General features: G+C 51.7%; 1 protein-coding gene across 2 annotated transcripts in view; it reads left to right on the plus strand.

Moving 5' to 3' along the window:
- Positions 1-10,059, plus strand: part of LOC137302416 (TSC22 domain family protein 4-like) — a 61,803-nt gene extending 51,744 nt beyond the window's left edge. For both annotated transcript variants that reach the window (XM_067972065.1, XM_067972064.1), the window contains exons 4-5: positions 3,904-3,955; positions 6,562-10,059. In XM_067972065.1, the coding sequence (XP_067828166.1) occupies positions 3,904-3,955; positions 6,562-6,789 (280 nt within the window). In that variant the 3' untranslated portion in view covers positions 6,790-10,059. The remainder of the gene's footprint in view (positions 1-3,903; positions 3,956-6,561) is intronic.
- Positions 10,060-24,437: the final 14,378 nt, after the last annotated feature.

Raw genomic sequence — 24,437 nt, forward strand, 5'->3', positions numbered from 1 at the left:
GTGGTTGACTGTGACCCGTGCGGTGTTGTGGTTGACTGTGACCCGTGCGGTGTTGTGGTTGACTGTGACCCGTGCGGTGTTGTGGTTGACTGTGACCCGTGCGGTGTTGTGGTCGACTGTGACCCGTGCGGTGTTGTGGTCGACTGTGACCCGTGCGGTGTTGTGGTCGACTGTGACCCGTGCGGTGTTGTGGTCGACTGTGACCCGTGCGGTGTTGTGGTCGACTGTGACCCGTGCGGTGTTGTGGTCGACTGTGACCCGTGCGGTGTTGTGGTCGACTGTGACCCGTGCGGTGTTGTGGTCGACTGTGACCCGTGCGGTGTTGTGGTCGACTGTGACCCGTGCGGTGTTGTGGTCGACTGTGACCCGTGCGGTGTTGTGGTCGACTGTGACCCGTGCGGTGTTGTGGTCGACTGTGACCCGTGCGGTGTTGTGGTCGACTGTGACCCGTGCGGTGTTGTGGTCGACTGTGACCCGTGCGGTGTTGTGGTCGACTGTGACCCGTGCGGTGTTGTGGTCGACTGTGACCCGTGCGGTGTTGTGGTCGACTGTGACCCGTGCGGTGTTGTGGTCGACTGTGACCCGTGCGGTGTTGTGGTCGACTGTGACCCGTGCGGTGTTGTGGTCGACTGTGACCCGTGCGGTGTTGTGGTCGACTGTGACCCGTGCGGTGTTGTGGTCGACTGTGACCCCGTGCGGTGTTGTGGTCGACTGTGACCCGTCTGCGGTGTTGTGGTCGACTGTGACCCGTGCGGTGTTGTGGTCGACTGTGACCCGTGCGGTGTTGTGGTCGACTGTGACCCGTGCGGTGTTGTGGTCGACTGTGACCCGTGCGGTGTTGTGGTCGACTGTGACCCGTGCGGTGTTGTGGTCGACTGTGACCCGTGCGGTGTTGTGGTCGACTGTGACCCGTGCGGTGTTGTGGTCGACTGTGACCCGTGCGGTGTTGTGGTCGACTGTGACCCGTGCGGTGTTGTGGTCGACTGTGACCCGTGCGGTGTTGTGGTCGACTGTGACCCGTGCGGTGTTGTGGTCGACTGTGACCCGTGCGGTGTTGTGGTCGACTGTGACCCGTGCGGTGTTGTGGTCGACTGTGACCCGTGCGGTGTTGTGGTCGACTGTGACCCGTGCGGTGTTGTGGTCGACTGTGACCTCGTGCGGTGTTGTGGTCGACTGTGACCCGTGCGGTGTTGTGGTCGACTGTGACCCGTGCGGTGTTGTGGTCGACTGTGACCCGTGCGGTGTTGTGGTCGACTGTGACCCGTGCGGTGTTGTGGTCGACTGTGACCCGTGCGGTGTTGTGGTCGACTGTGACCCGTGCGGTCGACTGTGACCCGTGCGGTCGACTGTGACCCGTGCGGTCGACTGTGACCCGTGCGGTCGACTGTGACCCGTGCGGTCGACTGTGACCCGTGCGGTCGACTGTGACCCGTGCGGTCGACTGTGACCCGTGCGGTCGACTGTGACCCCGTGCGGTCGACTGTGACCCGTGCGGTCGACTGTGACCCGTGCGGGTCGACTGTGACCCCGTGCGGTCGACTGTGACCCCCGTGCGGTCGACTGTGACCCGTGCGGTCGACTGTGACCCGTGCGGTCGACTGTGACCCGTCGCGGTCGACTGTGACCCGTGCGGTCGACTGTGACCCGTGCGGTCGACTGTGACCCGTGCGGTCGACTGTGACCCGTGCGGTCGACTGTGACCCGTGCGGTCGACTGTGACCCCGTGCGGTCGACTGTGACCCCGTGCGGTGTTGTGGTTGACTGAATTCCATACTCGAGATGTTGGTAAGAAGGCTGAATGAGGGTGGGGGGATATCACACTGAGGAATGATTACCGTACTAACTATTCTGTGGCCTGGAAAGGGGCTCACCGGACTCAGTGGTGCAGCTCCTGCATTCGTGGTCCTGCCTGTGTTGGCTGCAGAGACTAAATGCTGTCGTCTCTCTTTTTATCTTTGTAGTTTGTAGGCAACGTATGTACAGCCCTGTCCGTCCTTTTGTCCCCACCCCGATCCCATTGGTGCTCCCTCTCTGTGCCTCCTGTGGATCTGCCCCGCCCAATGCGATTCTCCTACCAACATTTAGCCGTTTCATTCTTTCCCTCTGGAATTCCCTCCGCGCCCCCCCCCCCCCCCCGAAACCTCCTCAAAGCCCATCTTTCGACCACGACCTGTAGCCTCCCAATACTGCCCAGTGTTTGTTCCACCTCGGGAGATTTTTATACTGTCAAGGCACTGTGTGAATACTCGGTGATGAACATAAGAAATAGGAGCAGGATTAGGCCATACGGCCCCTCGGGCCTGCTCCGCCGTTCAATCAGATCATGGCTGATCTTCGACCTCAACTCCACTTTCCCGCCCGATCCCCACATCCCTCGATTCCCTTAGGGTCCAGAAATCTATCTATCTCAGCCTTGACTATACTCAGCGACTGAGCATCCACAGCCCCCTGGGGTGGAGAATTCCAAAGATTCACGACCCTCCGAGTGAAGAAATTCCTCCTCATCTCAGTCTCAAACGGCCGACCCCTTTATCCTGCGACTACGCCCCCTCGTTCTAGACCCTCCAGCCAGCATCTACCCTGTCGAGCCCCCCTCAGAATCTTTCGTGTTTGAATGCGATGAGGCGGTTTGGTGACCCTCGATACCCTGCGTCCCTGACCTTGTAATTTAACTCGTCTTGTATTCAGACCAGAGCTGCTTGGGGCGCTTCTGGAGAAGCGTGGGTAGCACCAGCAGGGGGCAGCATAGGCTGTCCGTCCTGGCAGTGATTTTTGAATCTGGTTTCAGTGCCCTGAAGCAGTGAGTTACAGCTTTCTGCAAGGCAGAGGTCTGTAATTCGTGTTTTTTTTTAAAAAACCAAGTTAAAATTTCTGCCGCATGTGTGGGCCACTTTAAAGGATGAACAGTGACCGCCAGTATTTGATTCAGGCGGTGCTGCACTCTGGAAGGGAAGCTGTCAACAGTGGAAGGTGTAAAAAAACAGGTAAAAATGAAACTGAACGTGGGGACAGACTTTGCGTATAACATATGAATTCTCCGGGGGACACCAGTAAACACAGAATCGATTACCGACCTAAAAGAATTGCGCCTTTCGCAACCTCATGACATCCCAAAGCACTTTACAGCCAATGAAGTACGTTTGACGAGTAGTCCCGATTGTAATGTAGGAAACTCTGCACCCAATTTGCGCACAGCAAGCTCCCGCCAACTGCACTAATGACCAGATCATTTTTTTTTAGTGATGTTGGTTGAGGGATTAATATTGGCCCCAGGACACCGGGGAGAACTCCCCCCTGCTCTTCTTCGAAATAGTGGCCTTGGGATTTTTTATATCCACCTGAGAGGGGCGGACGGGGCCTCGGTTTAGCGTCTCCTCTGACAGACGGCACCTCCGACGGTGCGGCGCTCCCTCAGTGCTGGCACTGGTGTGAGAGCCTAGATTACGGGATCAATTCCTGGAGTGAGAGACTGACTTCAGGGCTGATATCGGAAAGTGTGCTTTGGGACATGCCCGGAGCGGGGGACTTGAACCCGAGCCCTTCTGACTCGGAGGCGAGAGTGCTGCCAACTGAGCCAAATCGCTAGTTGTACCGCAGCTTTGGAGTCCCTGGTGCGTTCTGAATAACGCACAAAGTGCAGAAGTAAGCCCCTATCCTCGGTACCGACGCACAGCTAGTCTACCCGTAAAGTGTTTGCCCTAAAATCGCAGGAGTTACTGATTTGAGGGTACGGAAAGTCTGGTGGGTTTTCTGTTTCTTCTCCCACCCCCCCACTCTCCCCGGGCCAGAGGTATTTCCCGCTGGCGGACTGTGCGCTTCCCTGCATGTCGGTGATGCGCACTGTGCCACCTCTGGCTCTGCTTTCACTCACTGACTGACTGCTGTTCTCGTTTCTCTCCCTAGTGGTTCCAGCAGCAGCATGGTCGCCATTGACAACAAGATTGAACAAGCCATGGTAAGTGTGCGTCTGTTGTAAGTGAGGAAGAGGGACGGACTTGCATTTCCACAGCGACTTTCGAGTCTTCAGGATGTCCCGAAGCGCCTCGGCCAATTAATTACCTTTGAAGCGTAGTTGCTGTTGTGTAGACAGGTCCAGCAGCCAGTGTGTACGTCGTAAGGTCCCCAACTCTGTGCTTGTACGTACAGCAGCACAATAAATGACCAGCTCATCTGGTTTTTGTTGGTTGGCTGAAGGCGGCATGGAACTTCTTTCACATCCTGCCTGAGCAGGCGGGCAGGTTCGGCGGCACCTCTGACAGCGCAGCGCTCCCTCAGTACTGGCACTGGAATGTCCGATTACGCGCTCAGAGTCCTGCACCGGGGGGAGGGGGGAGCTCGAACCCACGACCTCCTGACCCGGGAGGCGAGCGCGCTGAACCGGCGCTCGATTACGAGCGAGCTCGTGTCGGTGGGACCCCCCCTCCCAAACTCGGCACCAGTTGGCGGGCTGGCTCGTTAAGGCAACGAGCTAGATGTGAGCGCCGTGCCGTTGTTTGTGATAAGGTGACTCCACCCTACGATCTACAAGATTGGTTTGTTAGTCTTTACCTCCACGCCCTGCATCACCTCACATCTGACATCCCCACCCCTCCTGATGGTCCGATGTTTCACTGTGCAAGGCAGCTTCTGTGGTTGACACTTCCCCTCTCTCTCTGCTGGTGAAGCTTAGTTTGGCTTTCTTTTTTATGTATTGCTAAGCAAACAGGAAATGACTGCCTGGGTCCCCTGGCACCCCATTGGTTCCCGCCCGGGAGTATTAATACCCGTGTATATAAAGAGCAGAGCCTGCAAGTGTACTTTAAAACCCAGCCCGCCGCAGAAGGGTGGCAGAGAGTCAGTCATCGTACTCCCCGGCACCTTCATATATAAAGAGCAGAGCCTACAAGTGTACTTAAAAGCCCAGCCCGCCGCAGAAGGGTGGCAGAGAGTCAGTCATCGTACTCCCCGGGACCCGCTTATGCCCAGCGCCACGTCTGGTTCACGTTGCCTCGCCAGGATGCCCGAGGGACAAGATTATCACGTAGGTTGACGGGCAGGTATTGCCTACAATTAATTGATTATAATGACCTTGGGTGTCGGCCGTGGCTCAGTGGGTCGGTCTCTCTCTCTCGCCTCTCAGTCAGAAGGTCGTGGGTTCGAGCCCCCACTCCAGAGACTCGAGCCCATAATCCAGGCTGACACCCCTGGTGCAGCACTGAGAGAGCGCCGCACCGTCTTTCGGATGAGACGTTAAACCGAGGCCCCGTCTGCTCCTCTCAGGTGGACGTAAAAGATCCCACGGCCACTATTTCGAAGAAGAGCAGGGGGAGTTCTCCCTGGTGTCCTGGGGCCAATATTTATCCCTCAAACAACATCACTTAAAAACAGATTATCTGACCATTATCTCAATGCTGTTTGTGGGATCCTGCTGTGCGCAAATTGGCTGCCATGTTTCCTACATTACAACAGTGACTACACTTCAAAAAAGTACTTAATTGGCTGTGAAGCGCTTTGGGACGTCCTGAGGTGGTGAAAGGCGCTATATAAATGCAGGCACCAAGAGTTTTCTCAGGACTGACTCCCTGTGGACGAGAGCATCCTGGCACAAGTACGTGAAGAGTGGGGGCGGGGGGGGGGGGGTGGTGATGGGCGAGTACAAAGGATGGAACTTCAGGGACTAACCCAGAGCCACAGAGTCTCACTGGAGAGGGCGAGCGTCCGCAGATGGGGTTTGAATGGAACTGTGGAAAAGTCGTTCTGAGACAGTCCTGTTTTTCTGCTGGGTGGGTGTGTTTTTTTTTTATATTCGCTCATGGGATATGGGCGTCACTTGCGAGGCCGGCATTTATTGCCCATCCCTAATTGCCCTTGAGAAGGTGGTGGTGAGCCGCCTTCTTGAACCGCTGCAGTCCGTGTGGTGAAGGTTCTCCCACAGTGCTGTTAGGAAGGGAGTTCCAGGATTTTGATCCAGCGACGATGAAGAAACGGCGATATATTTCCAAGTCGGGATGGTGTGTGACTTGGAGGGGAACGTGCAGGTGGTGTTGTTCCCATGCGCCTGCTGCTCTTGTCCTTCTAGGTGGTAGAGGTCGTGGGTTTGGGAGGTGCTGTTGAAGAAGCCTTGGCGAGTTGCTGCAGTGCATCCTGTGGCTGGTGCACACTGCAGTCACGGTGCGCCGGTGGTGAAGGGAGTGAATGTTTAGGGTGGTGGATGGGGTGCTAATCGAGTGGGCTGCTTTGTCCTGGATGGTGTCGAGCTTCTTGAGTGTTGTTGGAGCTGCACTCATCCAAGCAAGTGGAGAGTGTGTCTTGGCCGGGGTGTGGGGGGGGCTGGGGGGACAGAGGAAAAGGTTAAGTGTGCTCTTTAGCGCCAAACTTATTTTAGGTTGAGGCCATGGCTACTCCCATTGATGGATGTAATGCCTGAATGTGTTGGTACGTGAGGGGAAAGGGTTGTGGAGTGATGGTTATGGGTCCTGAGTTAAGAATTGATGAAGGGTGCGTTGAATTTTTCTCCGCGCGGTCTGCGCAGAGAGCGTCCATTTTTTTTTTCTCATTTTTTTGCTTCCTGTTGCTCCGCAGGACCTGGTCAAGAGTCACCTGATGTACGCGGTCCGCGAGGAGGTGGAGGTGCTGAAGGAGCAGATCAAAGAGCTGATCGACCGGAACTCTCTGCTGGAGCGCGAGAACGCCCTGCTGAAGTCGCTCGCCAACCCGGACCAGCTCTCCCAGCTCCAGGCTCAGATGCGGAGCGCGGGGAGCAGCGGCGGTTCCTCGGGCTCTCCCTCGGCCAGCGCGGCCACCGCCTGAGAGCTCGCTCCTGCGGCGGGGTCACGGAAACGGGAAGAGAAAAAAAAAAATAAACACTACATACAAGAGAGAGCAAAGCAAAAAAAACAAAACTGCCAGCGGCCTCCAGTACCTACACTCCAGCACCATAGCAATAGCAGCAAACCCACTGGGGTTTGAGCTTCAATGGACTGATCTATGTGATGCTGCTAACTTGGCATTCGCTGCCTTTTAATAAGACTGGGCAGTGTGGGGTTGTTTCGGGGGGAAGGGGGTAGGAGAGGAGTTGCCTTCTAGGTTTCGTTCAAGATCTCTGGTGGGGGCGTGGGGATGGGGAGGGAGGGCTCCGTTCGGGTCACGCGACTCCAGCTGGCCCGAGCGAGGTTTCTCCCCCACTCCCCCATAATGACAGGGTGGGGGATTAAGTGACTGATCATGTGCGTGAAAGTGGGATCAAAGCCGTCTGGGCGAATTGGGCCCCTCGCCTCCGCCTCACACTGCCCTCCGCACAAGTCCCTCGAGTCGTCAGTCGTACGGGTAACATTGCCCCCCCCTAACCCCTCCCTCCCCCAGCCTAATTTTGCTGCACGAGATTCCCCCTAATGTGTGGGGGACAGGGGGGGGGGCGGAGAAACTCAGTACAGCTTTCACGCAAAGTGCTTTTTTTTATTAAAAAAAAATTGGTACAAAAAAGCCTTACTTTACCTCGCAGGCCAGCACAGTCGATTATTTCTGTTCCATTGCCAAACTAAATCTTTTCCTCCTTTTACGAAGTGAACCTGCAATTAATGTTGAGCCAGCTCCGCGTTTGTGTTTTTTTTTTGTCGTTGTAAATGAATAGGAAGATATAACTGGTGGAACAGCGCCTTGTGATTTGGTCAGCCCGTCTGGGGAGGCCAGATGGAGGTCATGAACTGACAGAATGGTGATTGCTGGCATCACATTTAAACCTGTTGGGCAGGTGTGTGTGTGTGTGTTTCTATACAAGTTGGGTTGGGTTAAGCCAGTGAATACTGTCCCTCTTTTTGGTTTCTCAAGTCTTGACGGGTCCCTCGTTAGTCGCTGGTTCCCGCTCCCTCTCCGTCGCCGTGGTGCACCAGAGGAGGAAAGGTTGGTCAAGTCTGGCCGCGCCATGTGACTCGTGCTTCTGACCTCCCCTCCCCATCTCTACGAGCCGGGCTCCCTGAACCCCAAGACGGTTCTGCCAGTGCTCCAGTCAGGCAGCGTTCTCCCAGTGGACCTTTCGAATGGTTTCCCATCGGGTGTCGTGTGTGTGTGTGTAAAAAGGCTGTGCCAGAACTAGGGAGCGGACCTGCTGCACTTGAGATGGGCGGAGAATGGAAATTGGAGTGCGGCCTGGGGAATTGTGCGACGTGCTTCAAGGGGGCAAGAGGGGGAGGAGGGTCGTTTAATGTTGATCAAGATGGAGTGGGGGCAGGGGGGAGGTACCAAACTCCTGGGAAGAATGCTGGCGGATTAGAATGTCCAGCATCCCCTCAGTGACTCTTCTGTATTGATGGGTGGCAGGAGAGAGACTTTTAAGGAGGTCGTAGGTGTCTGAAGGAGGCGGGGGGGGGGGGGGGTGTAGAGTTTGGAGGGTCTGTGGACGCGGGAGGACGGGGTTAAACAAGCTGCTGAGAGCGCGAGAGGGTCCAGCACCCTTGGTTGGAATGGACTGTTGTGCTTTCTGTACTGTACATAGTTTACAGAGCCGTGGCCCAAGTTGACCCAGGGATCAGTGCATCGGGCGACTCAATCCGTTCTCGTCTTAAAGAAGCATCTTATTCAACTGAATTTTCAGCCTTAAGAATCGTTTGGATTGTCTGTTTGATGAAAATCACTGGTTTGATTTAGTAGGAAAAATGAAACCTGCAAAAATTTGTAATATTTACAATGTTGAAAGAGTATTTAGAGAGTACTAAAGCTTTTTTTAAAAAAAAACTTCTCAAGGATTTTAAGTTAAATCTCTCTCTCTCTTTATTTTAATTTTAACTTGGCTATTCTACTTGTCGGGCTGGAGTCTGGTGATCTGAGCTAGAGATAATAAGGGCCCACAGGCAAAGAACGGGCTCGGTGGGAAGATGGTGGCCTCGGGCTGACGTGAGGCGCAGCCCGGATCAGTCGGGAGTACGTTCCGGCTTTCTTTTCCCCCCCCCCCCCCCCCCCCCCATGGCCGCCTGGGAGCGAGGAGACGAGAGGGTGAAGCTTTGTGCTTGGAAGGAGGGTGTGCTTGTTGAGGGTATTAATGTCGAGCCTCGTGCTCCCTGAAGAGGCAGCTGCCCATTTGTGCTTGGATGGGCCCCCCTTCCCCCCCCCCCCCCCCCCCCCTTGATGAGACTGCTTGCCACCATCTTCTGTTCAGACTGTCTCTCAGTGGTCTCCCTCTGGATGTGAATCACCCCCCAAAATCCCACCACAGTGTCCTGTTATCCTGGAAGCCTGACTGTGCCGTGTGAGGGGGAATTCTATGCCGTCTCTTAACCTGCATGCATTGAGTAACAGGCGGGGAGGGTGGATGGAGATCAGCGTTTAGTGAGTGTACTCGAGGGAAATAGTTTCTCTCGGCTCCATCGCGACGGAATAACTCTTGAGTTGTCCCTGCGATCAAACCGCAGACGGTGGCGTTGATCAGTTGGGTGGCCCGTTCCACGGACAGGGGACGAGTAGAGAGAGGGGAGGGCATTGAGCGCAGAGGATGGGAGCCGTGTTTGGGGTGGGGGTGGGGGTGGGGGTGGGAGCGTAGACAGGACAGTGAGGGGTTCACTCGATGTTGCATGCTCCACTCGCTCAGCTCCATTGCCGTTTTGGACACGAGGAGGGGAGAGAGGGGACGAGCCTCAGCCAGGACAAGCAATTTAGCCACGGAACAATATCCCGCGACAGCTAGAGCAGACGTCTAGACTCTCTTTCCCCCCCCCCCCCCCTCCCTCCAAAGTCCTGCCGTTCTAGGGGAGCTGCTGTTTTGCCGAGCAGTTATTGCTTGCCTTTCCTGCAGCGAGTGTATAGCTATATACAGAGCGGGAGGAGGGTGGTAGGGGTTAAAAGATTCTCTTTTTGGTCTCATCTTAATTTAAAAACAAATTCTTGAATGTCCAGTTGACTGATGAGGGGATGCTGCCTCTCTGCTCTGTGATTTCTGCCCCCGTTTCTGGGTCTGATTTAGCCAAATCATAACCATTGTATCTAAACCCACAGCACTGTCTTATTAGCTCTATGAAATTGTAATTTGTTTTTATTCCAAAAGCAAAAAAAAAACTTGTAATTAAAAGAAGAAAAAAAAGCACAAAGCAAGGGTAGCTGGTGCAGAGTGTGGTGTTATTGTGTGTGTGTGTGGTAGAATTTCTTTGCCGCTGAAAGGAATTCCCTGAGTATGGGTGGGTCTCATTATCCTCCCCCTCCAGTTCCATGCTCCTTCCCTCCCCCTCAGAGCCTGACGATGCCCAAAGAGGCAGTGGGTGCCAACGTCCCCTAGGCTGCAGTCGGAGAGCTGAGTCAGGCGAGAGAGGTATCGACAGGCAGAGGAGGCGACGCTGGGGTTCCTTGTGAGCTGACTTGATTACTATCGTAGCATAGTACAGCACAGAAGGTGGCCGTTCGGCCCATCGTGCCTGTGCCAGCTCTTCTGAAGGAGCTATCCAATTAGTCCCATTCCCCAGAACCCTGTAAATGTTTTCCCTTCAAATATTTATCCAATTCCCTTTTGAAAGTTATTACTGAATCTGCTTCCACCGCCCTTTCAGGCAGTGCGTTCCAGATCAGAACAACTCGCTGTGTAAAAATGTGCTTCCTCATGTCGACTCTGGTTCTTTTGCCAATTACCTTGAATCTGCGTCTTCTGGTTACCGACCCTCCTGGCCAGTCTGTTGCTATCCTCCACGTTGTTTACCACATTTCCAAGTTTCATGTCATCTGCAAACTTTGAAATTATACCCAAGTCCAGGCCGTTAATACACCGACCCCGAGGGAACACCACTGTAAACTTCCCTCCAGTCTGATAAACGACTGTCCACCACTACTCCCTGCTTTCTGTCCCTTAGCCAATTTTGTATCCACGTTACCGCTGTCCCTTTAATCCCATGGGCTTTAATTTTGCTAACAAGTCTATTATGTGGTACTTTATCAAATGCCTGTTGAAAGTCCATATACACAACATCAACCACACTACCCTCATCAACCCTCTCCATTACTTCATCAAAGAACTCAATCAAGTTAGTCAAACACAATTTTCCTTTAACAAATCAGTGTTGACTTTCATTTAATAACCCATACTTTTCCAAGTTCCAATTAATTTTGTCCCGGATTATTGTTCCGAAAAGTTTCTCCATCACCGACGTTAGGCTGACTGGCCTGTAATTGGCTGGGTTTATCCCCCCCTCCCCTTTTTTAAGCAGGGGCTGTACCATTTGCAGTCCTCTCGCACCACTCCCATATCGAAGGAGGATTGGAAGATTGTGGCCAGAGCCTCTGCAATTTCTACCCTTCCCTCAGTAACCGAGGATACATCCCATCTGGACCGGGTGGCTTTTCTACTTTTGGGTCCTGCCGACGTAAGTACCTCCTTTATTATCGTATCCAATGTGGCTACTACCTTCTCCTTTAGTACTAGCATCCTCTTTAGTGAACTGTGATGGAGTGGATGAATAATAAAATGACCTCACACTCACTATCCTGGAGGGGTGGGGCTTGTTTAAAGTGCAGTTGAAGAATATAAAACTCGGGGGCGTAAAATGACTCAGCAATCAGTAGCAATGACTGCAAGCTGAGTAAAAGTTAACTGTTTCCAGCCCCACTCCCCCGCACCACCTCCCCTCTTGCAGGTCACGCCTTGAGATACCGTGAGAATATACAGTGGAGCTGGGTCCACTCCCATTACAGCTCTTGTGTGTATCCAGTAGAGCTCAGCCCGTTGCTGTGTATGACAGGGGGAGTGGCAAAAGGCAAGGAGTTCAATGACAGCGGACTGACGGGTTTGATGGGCGCCCAGCAAAAGTACTTTCAGGAGCAGGAATTGGGCCGTTGGTCCTGGATTGTCGTCGCCCACCCCCTTTCACAACCTCGGAAGCTTCGATAGAGCTGGCACTGGGTTTTTATGTAGAATTTACAGCACAGGAACAGGCCATTCAGCCCAACTGGGGTATGCCAGTGTTTATAGGAACATGAGTAGGCCATTCAGCCCCTCATTCCTGCTCCGCCATTTGATAAGATCTTGGCTGATCTGTGATCTAACTCCACATACCTGCCTTTGGCCCATATCCCTTAATACCTTTGCCAAAAAGCTATCTATCTCTGATTTAAATTTAGCAATTGAGCTAGTATCAAATGCCGTTTGCGGAAGAGAGTTCCAAACTTCTACCACCCTTTGTGTGCAGAAATGTTTTCTAATCTCACTCCTGAAAGTTCTGGCTCTAATTTTTAGACTGTGCCCCCTACTCCTAGAATCCCCAACCAGCGGAAATAGTTTCTATCCACCCTATCCATTCCCCTTAATATCTTATAAACTTCGATCAGATCACCCCTTAACCTTCGAAACTAGAGAATACAACCCCAATTTGTGTAATCTCTCCTCATAACTTAACCCTTGAAGTCCGGGTATCATTCTAGTAAACCTACGCTGCACTCCCTCCAAGGCCATCATGTCCTTCCGAAGGTGCGTTGCCCAGAACTGCTCACAGTACTCCAGGTGCGGTCTAACCAGGGTTTTGTATAGCTGCAGTATAACTTCTGCCCCCTTGTACTCTAGTCCTCTAGATATAAAGGCCAGCATTCCATTAGCCTTATGCTGCACACAAGCTCCCCACCACCTCAGTTCATCTCACCATAATCAACATAATCCTTTTTTTTTCCTTTCTCCCTTGTAGTTATCTAGCTTTCCCTTAAATGCATTGTTTGTGTCGGACGCGTTCGATTTGTAGGACGTCATTTGCTAAGTTGGAGGCTGAAAGGATAATGGAATCATAACAGCACAGGAGGCCATTCAACCCATCGTGCCTCTGCCAGCTCTTCGAAAGAGCTGTCCAATATGTCTCGCTTTCCCCCCCCCCACTCCCCCCATCCGACTCTGCTCTTTCCCCACAGCCCTGTAAATTTTTCCCCTTCAAGTATTTATCCAATTCCCCTTTCGAAAGTTACTATTGAATTTGCTTCCACCGCCCTTTCAGGCAGCGCATTCCAGATCACAACAACTCGCTGCGTTAAAAAAAAATGTCTCCTCATCTCCCCCTCTGGTTCTTTTGCCAATTACCTTAAATCTGTGTGCACAAGACATAAGAAATAAGAGCGGGAGTGGGCCACACGGCCCATCGAGCCTGTTCCGCCATTCAATAAGATCATGGCTGACCTTCGACCTCAACTCCACTTTCCCGCCCGATCCCCATGGAGAATGGGAGGCAAGGAATGAGCTTTGCTGGGCTAAGTCGCTTTTAGCACTCTAACTTTCCCAATGTATTTTGAATGCACCTAATGTGACTCCTACCTCCACCTGGCAAACCGTACCCCGAGGTCATGAGTTCAAATCCCACCAGGGCAAGTTTGTGAATTGAATTGAGTAAACCTGGTGGTTTGTGAGTTGACATCAGAAGCTGCCGGACTTCATTAAAAACCCAACAGGCTCACAAATGTCCTTCGGCTAAGGGAAACCTGCCACCGCTACCCGGTCTGGCCTACATGTGACCCCAGCCCCACACAGTCTGGTTGACTTATGACCTCTGAAGTGGCCTAGCAAGCCAGCCAGTTGTAAAAGCAATTGCCAGGGCAACCAGGGATGGGCAATAACGGAGATGGTAGTATAGTGGTGGTGTTACTGGACTAATAATCCAGTAGAACATGAGTTCAAATCACACCATGGCAGTTGGAGAACTCAGCTTTTTCAAAAAAAATGGAAATCTGGGATCAGGAAGAGTGACCGCGCAGCTGTCGGACTGTCGCAAAAACCCAACTGGCTCATTAAAGTGCTTTGGAAAAGAGACCTGTTGTCCCTTATCCGGTCAGGCCTATATATGTGACTCCAGTCTTGCACCAAAGTGACCCAGCAAGCCACTCGGATGTATCAAACCGCAATCAGCAGTGGTTCAAATGTAAAGCCCACCACCACCTTCTCGAGGGCAACTGGAGATGGGCAATGAATATTTGACCTGTCCTCACCACTCCTTCCGCACTGAATTATCCCATTTCTTGCTCCCTCCGCTCTTAGTGGCGACTTTTTTTTTTATTCATTCACGGGATGTGGGCGTCGCAGGCGAGGCCGGCATTTATCGCCCATTCCTAATTGCCCTTGAGAAGGTGGTGGTGAGCCGCCTTCTTGAACCGCTGCAGTCCGTGTGGTGAAGGTTCTCCCACAGTGCTGTTAGGAAGGGAGTTCCAGGATTTTGACCCAGCGACGATGAAGGAACGGCCGATATATTTCCAAGTCGGGATGGTGTGTGACTTGGAGGGGGAACGTGCAGGTGGTGTTGTTCCCATGTGCCTGCTGCTCTTGTCCTTCTAGGTGGTAGAGGTCGCGGGTTTGGGAGGTGATGTTGAAGGAGCCTTGGCGAGTTGCTGCAGTGCATCCTGTGGATGGTACACACTGCCCTTTAAATCACTACACCCCCTATTCTCTGGAACTCCTCACCTCCCTCTTACCATGTCCCCCTCTGCTATAAAAATTCAGGGGCAGTCTGTAAACACCATGTATTGTTCTATATGTATAAATGCGTAGGCTTCAAGGAGCTCCTGAACATTTACCTGAGGAAGGAGGAAGTCTCCGAAAGCTTGTGAATTTAAAATAAAATTGCTGGACTATAACTTGGTGTTGTAAAATTGTTTACAATTGTCAACCCCAGTCCATCACCGGCATCTCCACATCATGACTACCATCGACACCACAAACTGCCGGCTCACAGTGGAAAGGATATCCAAGAAGATCGCGCATTTAGACACAGACATCAAGTTTTTACAGAGCTGCAAGAAAGCAGACAAGATCCCGAAAGGACTCCAGATCACGAACCCACTCAAGTCCACATACAACTCGGATTACGCTGAGAGACTCTGCCGCCGTACCTCTCGCACACTCCGCAACCATCTCATACACCAACTCTACAGCAGACGCCACAACCTCGAAACCAAGATAGAGTCCATACTCTCAACCTGTACTCAGGACACAGCAGACCAGCTACGTTATACCGCCAAACAGACGAGGCAACGGAACTACGCTGCCTACATGAAAACCAAGAGCAGGAAGCTTGAGAAACTCGGCATCACCACCAGCAACGACCAAGCTTCCCCTGGTACCACGGTTGCAACCACAGGGAAGTCTATTGTCAATTTATCCGACCACACCCTTCAACCAGACGAAATCGAAGTTCTCAGCCGAGGGCTCAATTTCTGCCCCACTACCAAAATGGACCCCACTAGTCTCGCGGCGGACACAGAGGAATTCATCAGGAGAATGAGGCTCCAGGAATTCTACCACAAACCCCAAGATTTCAGCAGCGAACCCAATGAGACAATCGACGATCCGGAACAGCAGACAGAGGGATCCGCGGTACAGCAACCGAAGAGGAAAGAGTCAAACTGGACTCCTCCGGAGGGTCGCTGCCCTCAGCTGGACATGTATGCTCAAGCTGTCAGGAAATGCGTCAATGCCAGATTCATCAGCCGCACTCAGAAGACAGTCCAGAATGTCACCCGAGCACAACGCAACGCCATCAACGCTCTCAAGACCAACCGCAACATCGTCATCAAACCAGCGGACAAAGGAGGAGCCATAGTCATACAGAACAGAACAGACTATTGCAAAGAAGCATACCGACAACTGGACAACCAGGAACACTACAGACGGTTACCCGCAGATCCGACCAAAGAACACACCCACCAGCTCAACAAACTGATCAAGACCTTCGATCCAGACCTTCAAAGCATCCTACGCACTCTCATCCCACGTAATCCCCGCGTGGGAGACTTCTACTGCCTCCCAAAGATACACAAAGCCAACACACCCGGACGTCCCATCGTATCAGGCAACGGAACCCTGTGTGAGAACCTCTCTGGATACATCGAGGGCATCCTGAAACCCATCGTACAGGGAACCCCCAGCTTCTGTCGCGACACTACAGACTTCCTACAAAAACTCAGTACCCACGGACCAGTTGAACCAGGAACACTTCTCACCACGATGGACGTCTCGGCACTATACACCAGTATCCCCCACAATGACGGCATCGCTGCGACAGCATCAATACTCAACACCAACAACAGCCAATCTCCGGAAGCCATCCTACAACTCATCCGCTTCATCCTGGATCACAATGTCTTCACCTTCGATAACCAGTTCTTTACCCAAACACACGGAACAGCCATGGGGACCAAATTCGCACCCCAATACGCCAACATTTTCATGCACAAGTTCGAGCAGGACTTCTTCACTGCACAAGACCTCCAACCAACACTATACACCAGATACATCGACGACATTTTCTTTCTATGGACCCACGGCAAGGAATCACTAAAGAGACTACACGATAACATCAACAAGTTCCATCCCACCATCAAGCTCACCATGGACTACTCCTCAGAATCAGTTTCTTTCTTGGACACACGAATCTCCATCAAAGACGGGCACCTCAGCACCTCACTCTACCGCAAGCCCACGGACAACCTCACGATGCTCCACTTTTCCAGCTTCCACCCTAACCACGTCAAAGAGGCCATCCCCTATGGACAGGCCCTGCGAATACACAGGGTCTGCTCAGACGAGGAGGAACGCGATGGACACCTACAGACGCTGAAAGACGCCCTAGTAAGAACGGGATATGACGCTCGACTCATCGATCGACAGTTCCGACGGGCCACAGCAAAAAATCGCATAGACCTCCTCAGGAGACTAACACGGGACGCAACCAACAGAGCACCCTTTGTCGTCCAGTACTTCCCCGGAGCGGAGAAACTACGCCATGTTCTCCGCAGCCTTCAACATGTCATCAATGAGGACAAACACCTCGCTATGGCCATCCCCACACCTCCACTACTCGCCTTTAAACAGCCACCCAACCTCAAACAGACCATCGTTCGCAGCAAATTACCTAGCTTTCAAGAGAACAGCGTCCACGATGCCACACAACCCTGCCACGGTAACCTCTGCAAGACATGCCAGATCATCGACACAGATACCACCATCACACGAGAGGACACCACCCACCAGGTGCATGGTTCATACTCCTGTGACTCGGCCAACGTTGTCTACCTCATACGTTGCAGGAAAGGATGCCCCAGAGCATGGTACATTGGCGAGACCATGCAGACGCTGCGACAACGGATGAACGGACACCGCGCAACAATCGCCAAACAGGAGGGTTCCCTCCCAGTCGGGGAACACTTCAGCAGTCACGGACATTCATCCACCGACCTTCGGGTAAGCGTACTCCAAGGCGGCCTTCGAGACACACGACAACGCAAAATCGTCGAGCAGAAATTGATAGCCAAGTTCCGCACCCATGAGGACGGCCTCAACCGGGATCTTGGGTTCATGTCACGCTACACGTTACCCCACCAGCGAACAAATGTTATCTGTTTTTAATATAATGGGTCATTTGCTGGCTTTCTCTGCCTTCCGGATGTTTCTGCCTCTCTCTGTTTTTTTTCTCTGTTTTTTTTCCCTGTTTGTTTTTTTGTTGAATGTGTATTCGGGGGTTCTGCAGGTGACACCTCTCTGTCTGAACACGGTGATTGCCTTGGCAACGGGCAGTTGCAGGGGCAGTCTGTAAACACCGTGTATTGTTCTATATGTATAAATGCGTAGGCTTCAAGGAGCTCCTAAACATTTACCTGAGGAAGGAGGAAGTCTCCGAAAGCTTGTGAATTTAAAATAAAATTGCTGGACTATAACTTGGTGTTGTAAAATTGTTTACAATAAAAATTCCTTTTCAACAGCCCTCTCAACTCTGTGTCCCCGTCCCTGAATTTGTTCCCCACACTTGCTCAGTGCCATTCGGTTCCTCCACCCTATAAAGCTGTCGGACATCCTTCTCCATGTGTGGAGCACTGCATTTATATAGCGCCTTTAACATAGTAAAACATCCCCAAGTCGCTTCACAGGAGCGTAAATTAAACAAAATTTGATGCCGAGCCACATAAGGAGATATTGGGACCGTTCACTAAAAACTTGGTCAAAGAGGTAGGTTTTAAGGAGCGTCTTAAAGGAGGAGAGAGAGAGGCGGAGAGAGGTTTAGGGAGGGAATTCCAGAGCTTAGGGCCTAGGCGGCTGAAGGCATGGTGGGCCGAAGGAAACCGGGGATGCGAAAGAGGGGCCAGAATTGGAGGAGCGCGGAGATCCGGGAGGGTTGTAGGGCTGGAGGAGGTTACAGAGATAGGAAGGGGAGTGGGATGAGGCCATGGAGGGATTCGAAAACAAAAGATGGGAATTTTTAAATCGTTACCGGACTGGAGGCCAATGTAGGTCAACGAGCGAAGGGACATAAGTGGTGGAGGATCAGGGAGTCCGCCTGTTGCCCTGACAAAACCAAGTATTTATCTCGTCGCTGTTTGACCGCCCAGTTTGCTGACACAACAGAGGCCATCCAAGTCGTCATGGCCTGTTGGCTGAACCTTGTATTTCCAATTCAACCTGAGTCAAAACTGAACGATTGCAGTGAGAACACCACACCCCGTCATTTAGATTAGCAACCCATGAGGCGGCCAAAAAAAAAACCATTCTCCTCCCTCAGAAACGGTGGCAAAAAGCCAGTTTCTCAGAAAATGCATCAACAGCCGTACCTGACATGGAGGTACATAACCTGGGGGTTTGGTGACACTCTCATTGGGGAGGGGGGGTTATAACTGCGACTTGAAACCACCTCTCCGAAACGTCTAGCGTATTTCTGTGCGTTTGCCGTGTCGCCTGATTTCTTGCGTCGCACTTAAGTTCCCGTCACGTTTTTTTCCCCCGTCCCGTATGGGGGACAATTTTAACCTGACCCGCCCGTGGGGAAACTGACGGGATTGGGTGCGCCCGGCTGGTTTTTTCCGACCTGCCCGATTTTGCTCTTCATTGAAGGCAAAAGAGAGTAATATCCAGTAGTTTCTCCCAATCTTGTGGGTGTCCCTCCCGGCCAGTTGTCATAAAATGACACCCTATAACTTTCAACTGAATGCCACCATGGGATACCTTCTGGTTGTGTTTTCAAATCCATATCTCCGCCTGCTAGGTCGTCACTGCGCCCAACTTTAAGCGGTTCAAGCTTGGACAACCGATCTTTAATTAATTGGGGTTAAAATAGCTTCGAACTTAAAATTCTCATCCTTGTTTTCAAATCCCTCCACGGCCTCGCCCCCTCTCCCTATCTCTGTAACCTCCTCCAGCCCTACAACCCTCCGAGATCTCTGCGCTCCTCCAATTCTGGCCTCTTGCGCATCCTCCGATTTCCATCGCTCCACCATTGGCGGCCGTGCCTTCAGCCGCCTAGGCCCTAAGCTCTGGAATTCCCTCCCTAAACCTCTCCGCCTCTCTCTCCTCCTTTAAGACGCTCCTTAAAACCTACCTCTTCGACCAAGCTTTTGGTCACCTGTCCTAATATCTCCTTATGTGGTTCGGTATCAACGTTTGTCTGATAATCGCTCCTGTGAAGCGTTTTGAGGATGTTTTACTACGTTAAAGGCGCTATATAAATGCAAGTTGTTGTTGCTCGGGGTTCATTCAGATGCTTCCAATGACTGACAATTCCACATTCGGCATTTAACCTTTCCCACAACAACAACTTTTCCATTTAGAGACTGCCTTTTAACCATAGAATGATACAGCACAGAAGGAGGCCATTCGGCCCATCGTACCTGTGCCGGCTCTTTGAAAGAGCTATCCAATTAGTCCCACTCCCCCTGCTCTTTCTCCACCGCCCTGCAAATTTTTCCTTTTCAAGTATTTATCCAATTCCCCTTTTGAAAGTTACTATTGAATCTGCTTCCACTGCCCTTTCAGGCAGCGCGTTCCAGATCAGAACAACTCACTGCTGAAAATAAATTCTTATCTCCTCTCTGGTTCTTTTGCCAATTATCTTAAATCTGTGTCCTCTGGTTCCCGACCCTCCTGCCACTGGAAACAGTTTCTCCTTATTTACTCTATCAAAACCCTTCATGATTTTGAACACCTCTATTAAATCTCCCCTTAACCTTCTCTGTTCTAAGGAGAACGATCCCAGCTTCTCCAGTCTCTCCACATAAACTGAAGTCCCTCATCCCTGGTACCATTCTAGTAAATCTCCTCTGCACCCTCTCCAAGGCCTTGACATCCTTCCTAAAGTGCGGTGCCCAGAATTGGACACAATAGTCCAACTGAGGCCTAACCGGTGTTTTATAAAGGTTTAGCGTAACTTCCTTGATTTTGTACTCTATGCCTCTCTTTATAAAAGCCACGCAGAAGAAAAATGTCCCAAGGTGATTCACAGAGGCACAATGGGAAAAAAATCGTCAAACCACAGGGAGGGTTTGATCAAAGGTTAGGCCTAAAAGGTGGGTTTTAAGGAGCATCATAATGGAGGAGAGGGTGGTGGAGAGGCAGAGAGGTTTAGGGAGGGAATTCCAGTCAATGGGGCCTAGGGAATTACAAGACACAACCGCCAATGGTCGGGCGAAGAAAGTGGGGGATTAAGGGTACAATCCTGCCAGACCTCCTGGGAGTGAGACCAACGGTTGTAGGATGGGATGTACAGCAACCGGAGAACACAGCTCATCTCAGCAGGGAAAAATGTGGATTTTTAGCGATTGAGTTAAATCTTTGAGTGGAAAGTGCTTCGTGCAAAGACTGAAAGCAGGGTCAAAGTTTGCAACCTTTGACCTTCAACCATTTTGCGCACTATTGGCGAAGGCTGAGGTGCATCTCTTGTGATTGTTACATAGGAACAGGAGTAGGCCATTCAGCCCCTCGTGCCTGCTCCGCCATTTGGTAAGAATTTGTTTCTCAAATGCCTGTTCTCACCCCGGGGGATTAGGGCCTGTTCTCACCTTGGGGAACGGGGCCTGTTCTCACCCTGGGGAACGGGGCCTGTTCTCACCCTGGGGAACAGGGCCTGTTCTCACCCAGGGGATTAGGGCCTGTTCTCACCCAGGGGATTAGGGCCTGTTCTCACCCTGGGGAACGGGGCCTGTTCTCACCCAGGGGATTAGGGCCTGTTCTCACCCAGGGGATTAGGGCCTGTTCTCACCCAGGGGATGAGGGCCTGTTCTCACCCCGGGGAACGGGGCCCGTTCACATTGATGAACTGGTTCAGCTGGGCTGTGGTATTGTTAGAGTTCCCACCACATCTAACAGCCACTAGCAGTAGTTACACCAAGATGGAAACGATGGGCAGGAGCTGTCGAAGTTTGCTCCTTCCCACGCCAGCTCCCAAACGTCTCAGGAACAGCGATGGACCGGTCCATTTGTTTCCCCTCTCTCCCAGCCCAAGGACACTGAGGCCAAGTTGGAGCCAACTGCGTGGGGCTGGCTGGTCTTTTCCCGGGGGGCCTCTTGAGTAGAACCACTGAGCTCCAGACTGGAATTTCACATCAGTGTTGACCGAACTCCAGACTGTGGAACGCCATGTCATTGACCTGTGCCCCTGCCTCAGATTCTCAGTCGTCATGATGGGCTTGCCCTGCGCGATATTACATTATATGAGGGCACACGCCCAAAGTGTGCAAGAAGAGTTGGGTGGAGATTGCAGTTTAGGTTACATCACTGGGAGTCACTGGAAGGGGAGGGTGAGAACTGTTGGAATTCACTTCTACATTCCTCACATCAGCCGACCCATATCTCAACCGCATGGCAATAAAGATTTAAGCGACTGATTGCAACACTGCAAGTCTGACGCTCTCCATCCAAACAAAGATATCAGCCATTAACAAGTAATTGGATCAGGGCTCATCAAAATCCCCTGGAAACCAGCCCTCTGCGCGGGAGTCCGAGCTGAGTGTTGCTTGGCGATCTAAATTTTCAGGATGTGGGCGACGTCGGGCAAGGCCGCTTTTGCTGTCCATCCCGAGTTGCCCTCTGGAAAAGAAGGCTATAACGGAACCCCCAAGGCTCCAGTAAATGTCCCAGATTCCCGTGCGGCAAAAGCAGCATTTGACTCACTTGGCCATCGTGAAAAGGGTGGCCAGCCAATCAGTTTTGCTCTGACACAGAAAGAAAGAAAGGATTTGCATTTATATGGCGCCTTTTGCGACCTCAGGACGACCCAAAGCGTTTCACAGCCGATTTTTGAAGTGTAGTCGCATTTGCAATTAAATAGAGTTACATCGGGTCTACAGCACAGAAAACAGGCCATTCGGCCCAACTGGTCAAAATCAAAAAGTTAGTATGCAGGTGCAGCAGGTGATCAAGAAGGCCAACGGAATGTTGGCTTTTATTGCTAGGGGGATAGAATATAAAAACAGGGAGGTATTGCTGCAGTTATATAAGGTATTGGTGAGACCGCACCTGGAATACTGCATACAGTTTTGGTCTCCATACTTAAGAAAAGACATACTTGCTCTCGAGGCAGTACAAAGAAGGTTCACTCGGTTAATCCCGGGGATGAGGGGGCGGACATATGAGGAGAGGTTGAGTAGATTGGGACTCTACTCATTGGAGCTCAGAAGAATGAGAGGCGATCTTATTGAAACATATAAGATTGTGGAGGGGCTTGATCGGGTGGATGCGGTAAGGATGTTCCCAAGGATGGGTGAAACTAGAACTAGGGGGCAAAATCTTAGAATAAGGGGCTGCTCTTTCAAAACTGAGATGAGGAGAAACTTCTTCACTCAGAGGGTAGTAGGTCTGTGGAATTTGCTGCCCCAGGAAGCTGTGGAAGCTACATCATTGAATAAATTTAAAACAGAAATAGACAGTTTCCTAGAAGTAAAGGGAATTAGGGGTTACGGGGAGCGGGCAGGAAATTGGACATGAATTTAGATTTGAGGTTAGGATCAGATCAGCCATGATCTTATTGAATGGCTGACCTGTGACCTAACTCCACAGGCCCGCCTTAGCCCCATATCCCTTGATACCTTCGGTTAACAAAAATCTCTCAATCTCAGATGGACTGTCGATCATGGCTGCAGAGGATACCCTCTCTCTCCCCCTAATTATCGAATCCCCTAAGACCATAACTGTTCTATTCTGCTGTTCCCACCCCCACATGAACCGGCCCCAGTGCTCCGCGGTGCCTGGAATCAGCTGGAGCCTTGCTTCTTATCCTCACAGGTAGCAAGTCCCTCAGATGAGACCTTAAAGCCAGGCCCCGTTTGCCCTCTGCACTTAAAAAATCCAATGGCACGATTGGGAGACGAACAAGGGGAGTTCTCTCCCGGTGTCCTGGGGCCAATATTTATCCCTCAAACAACACCACTAAAAAAAAAACAGATGATCTGGTCATCATCTCATTGCTGTTTGTGGGATCTTGCTGTGCGCAAATTGGCTGCCGCGTTTCCTACATTACAACAGTGACTACACATCAAAAAAAAAGTGCTCCATCGGCTGTAAAGCGCTTTGGGCCATCCTGAGCTCTTCCCTTTCTTCCTGCCCAAATATGAGGGTGGGAAACGGGGCGGAGAGCTGGCAAGATCGGGTATCCTGTGCCACCACTCGCCCAGTTGGCACCACAGGACCCAGCGAAGGCCGGCAGAGCCCTCGGGCCTTTGTTGCTACGGAAACCGTTCACCCACCTCTTTCCCTGCTCCGATTCAAGAAAAGTGACCTTTATTGACCCATTGGGATGACGACAGAGAGAGAGGAACCCAAAGCTTCCCCCTATGAAGCTGTTAATAATTAGGCTGACCTTTGCTTTAACAGTTATAAGGAGATCATTTTTGTTTTACTGTCGATGAATAATAAAGATGCGGTTTATCCTGATTATACTGACATGTTATGGTTGAGTCTCTCGAATCCAAGGCAACCGTACTCTAAACAAAAAAACAAACCCAATAGATAGGAGCATCCAATGAACTGGGCTTGACGATGATATTTTCACACCACTGAGGCATTGGGATTTATTTGCAATGAAAACTGCCTTAGACCTTCCCAGTGTAAGGACCACATCCATCTCATGGCCCACCCTTATCAACGGAGACCATCCATCTCACGACCCACCCTTACCAAGATAGACCACCCATCTCATGGCCCACCCTTATCAACGGAGACCATCCATCTCACGACCCACCCTTACCAAGATAGACCACCCATCTCCTGGCCCACCCTTATCAACGGAGACCATCCATCTCCTGGCCCACCCTTATCAACGGAGACCATCCATCTCATGGCCCACCCTTATCAATGGAGACCATCCATCTCACGACCCACCCTTACCAAGATAAACCACCCATCTCCTGGCCCACCCTTATCAACGGAGACCATCCATCTCATGACCCACCCTTACCAAGATAGACCACCCATCTCCTGGCCCACCCTTATCAAGGGAGACCATCCATCTCACAGCCCACCCTTATCAAGAGAGACCACCCATCTCACAACCCACCCTTACCAAGGGAGACTACCCATCACACGACCCACTCTTACCAAGAGAGACCACCCATCTCACGACCCACCCTTACCAAGGCAGACCACCCATCTCACAACCCACCCTTACCAAGGGAGACTACCCATCACACGACCCACTCTTACCAAGAGAGACCACCCATCTCACAGCCCACCCTTATCAAGGGAGACCACCCATCTCATGACCCAC

This window comes from Heptranchias perlo, chromosome 35 (genome assembly GCF_035084215.1).
Source record: "Heptranchias perlo isolate sHepPer1 chromosome 35, sHepPer1.hap1, whole genome shotgun sequence".
NCBI lineage: Eukaryota > Metazoa > Chordata > Chondrichthyes > Hexanchiformes > Hexanchidae > Heptranchias > Heptranchias perlo.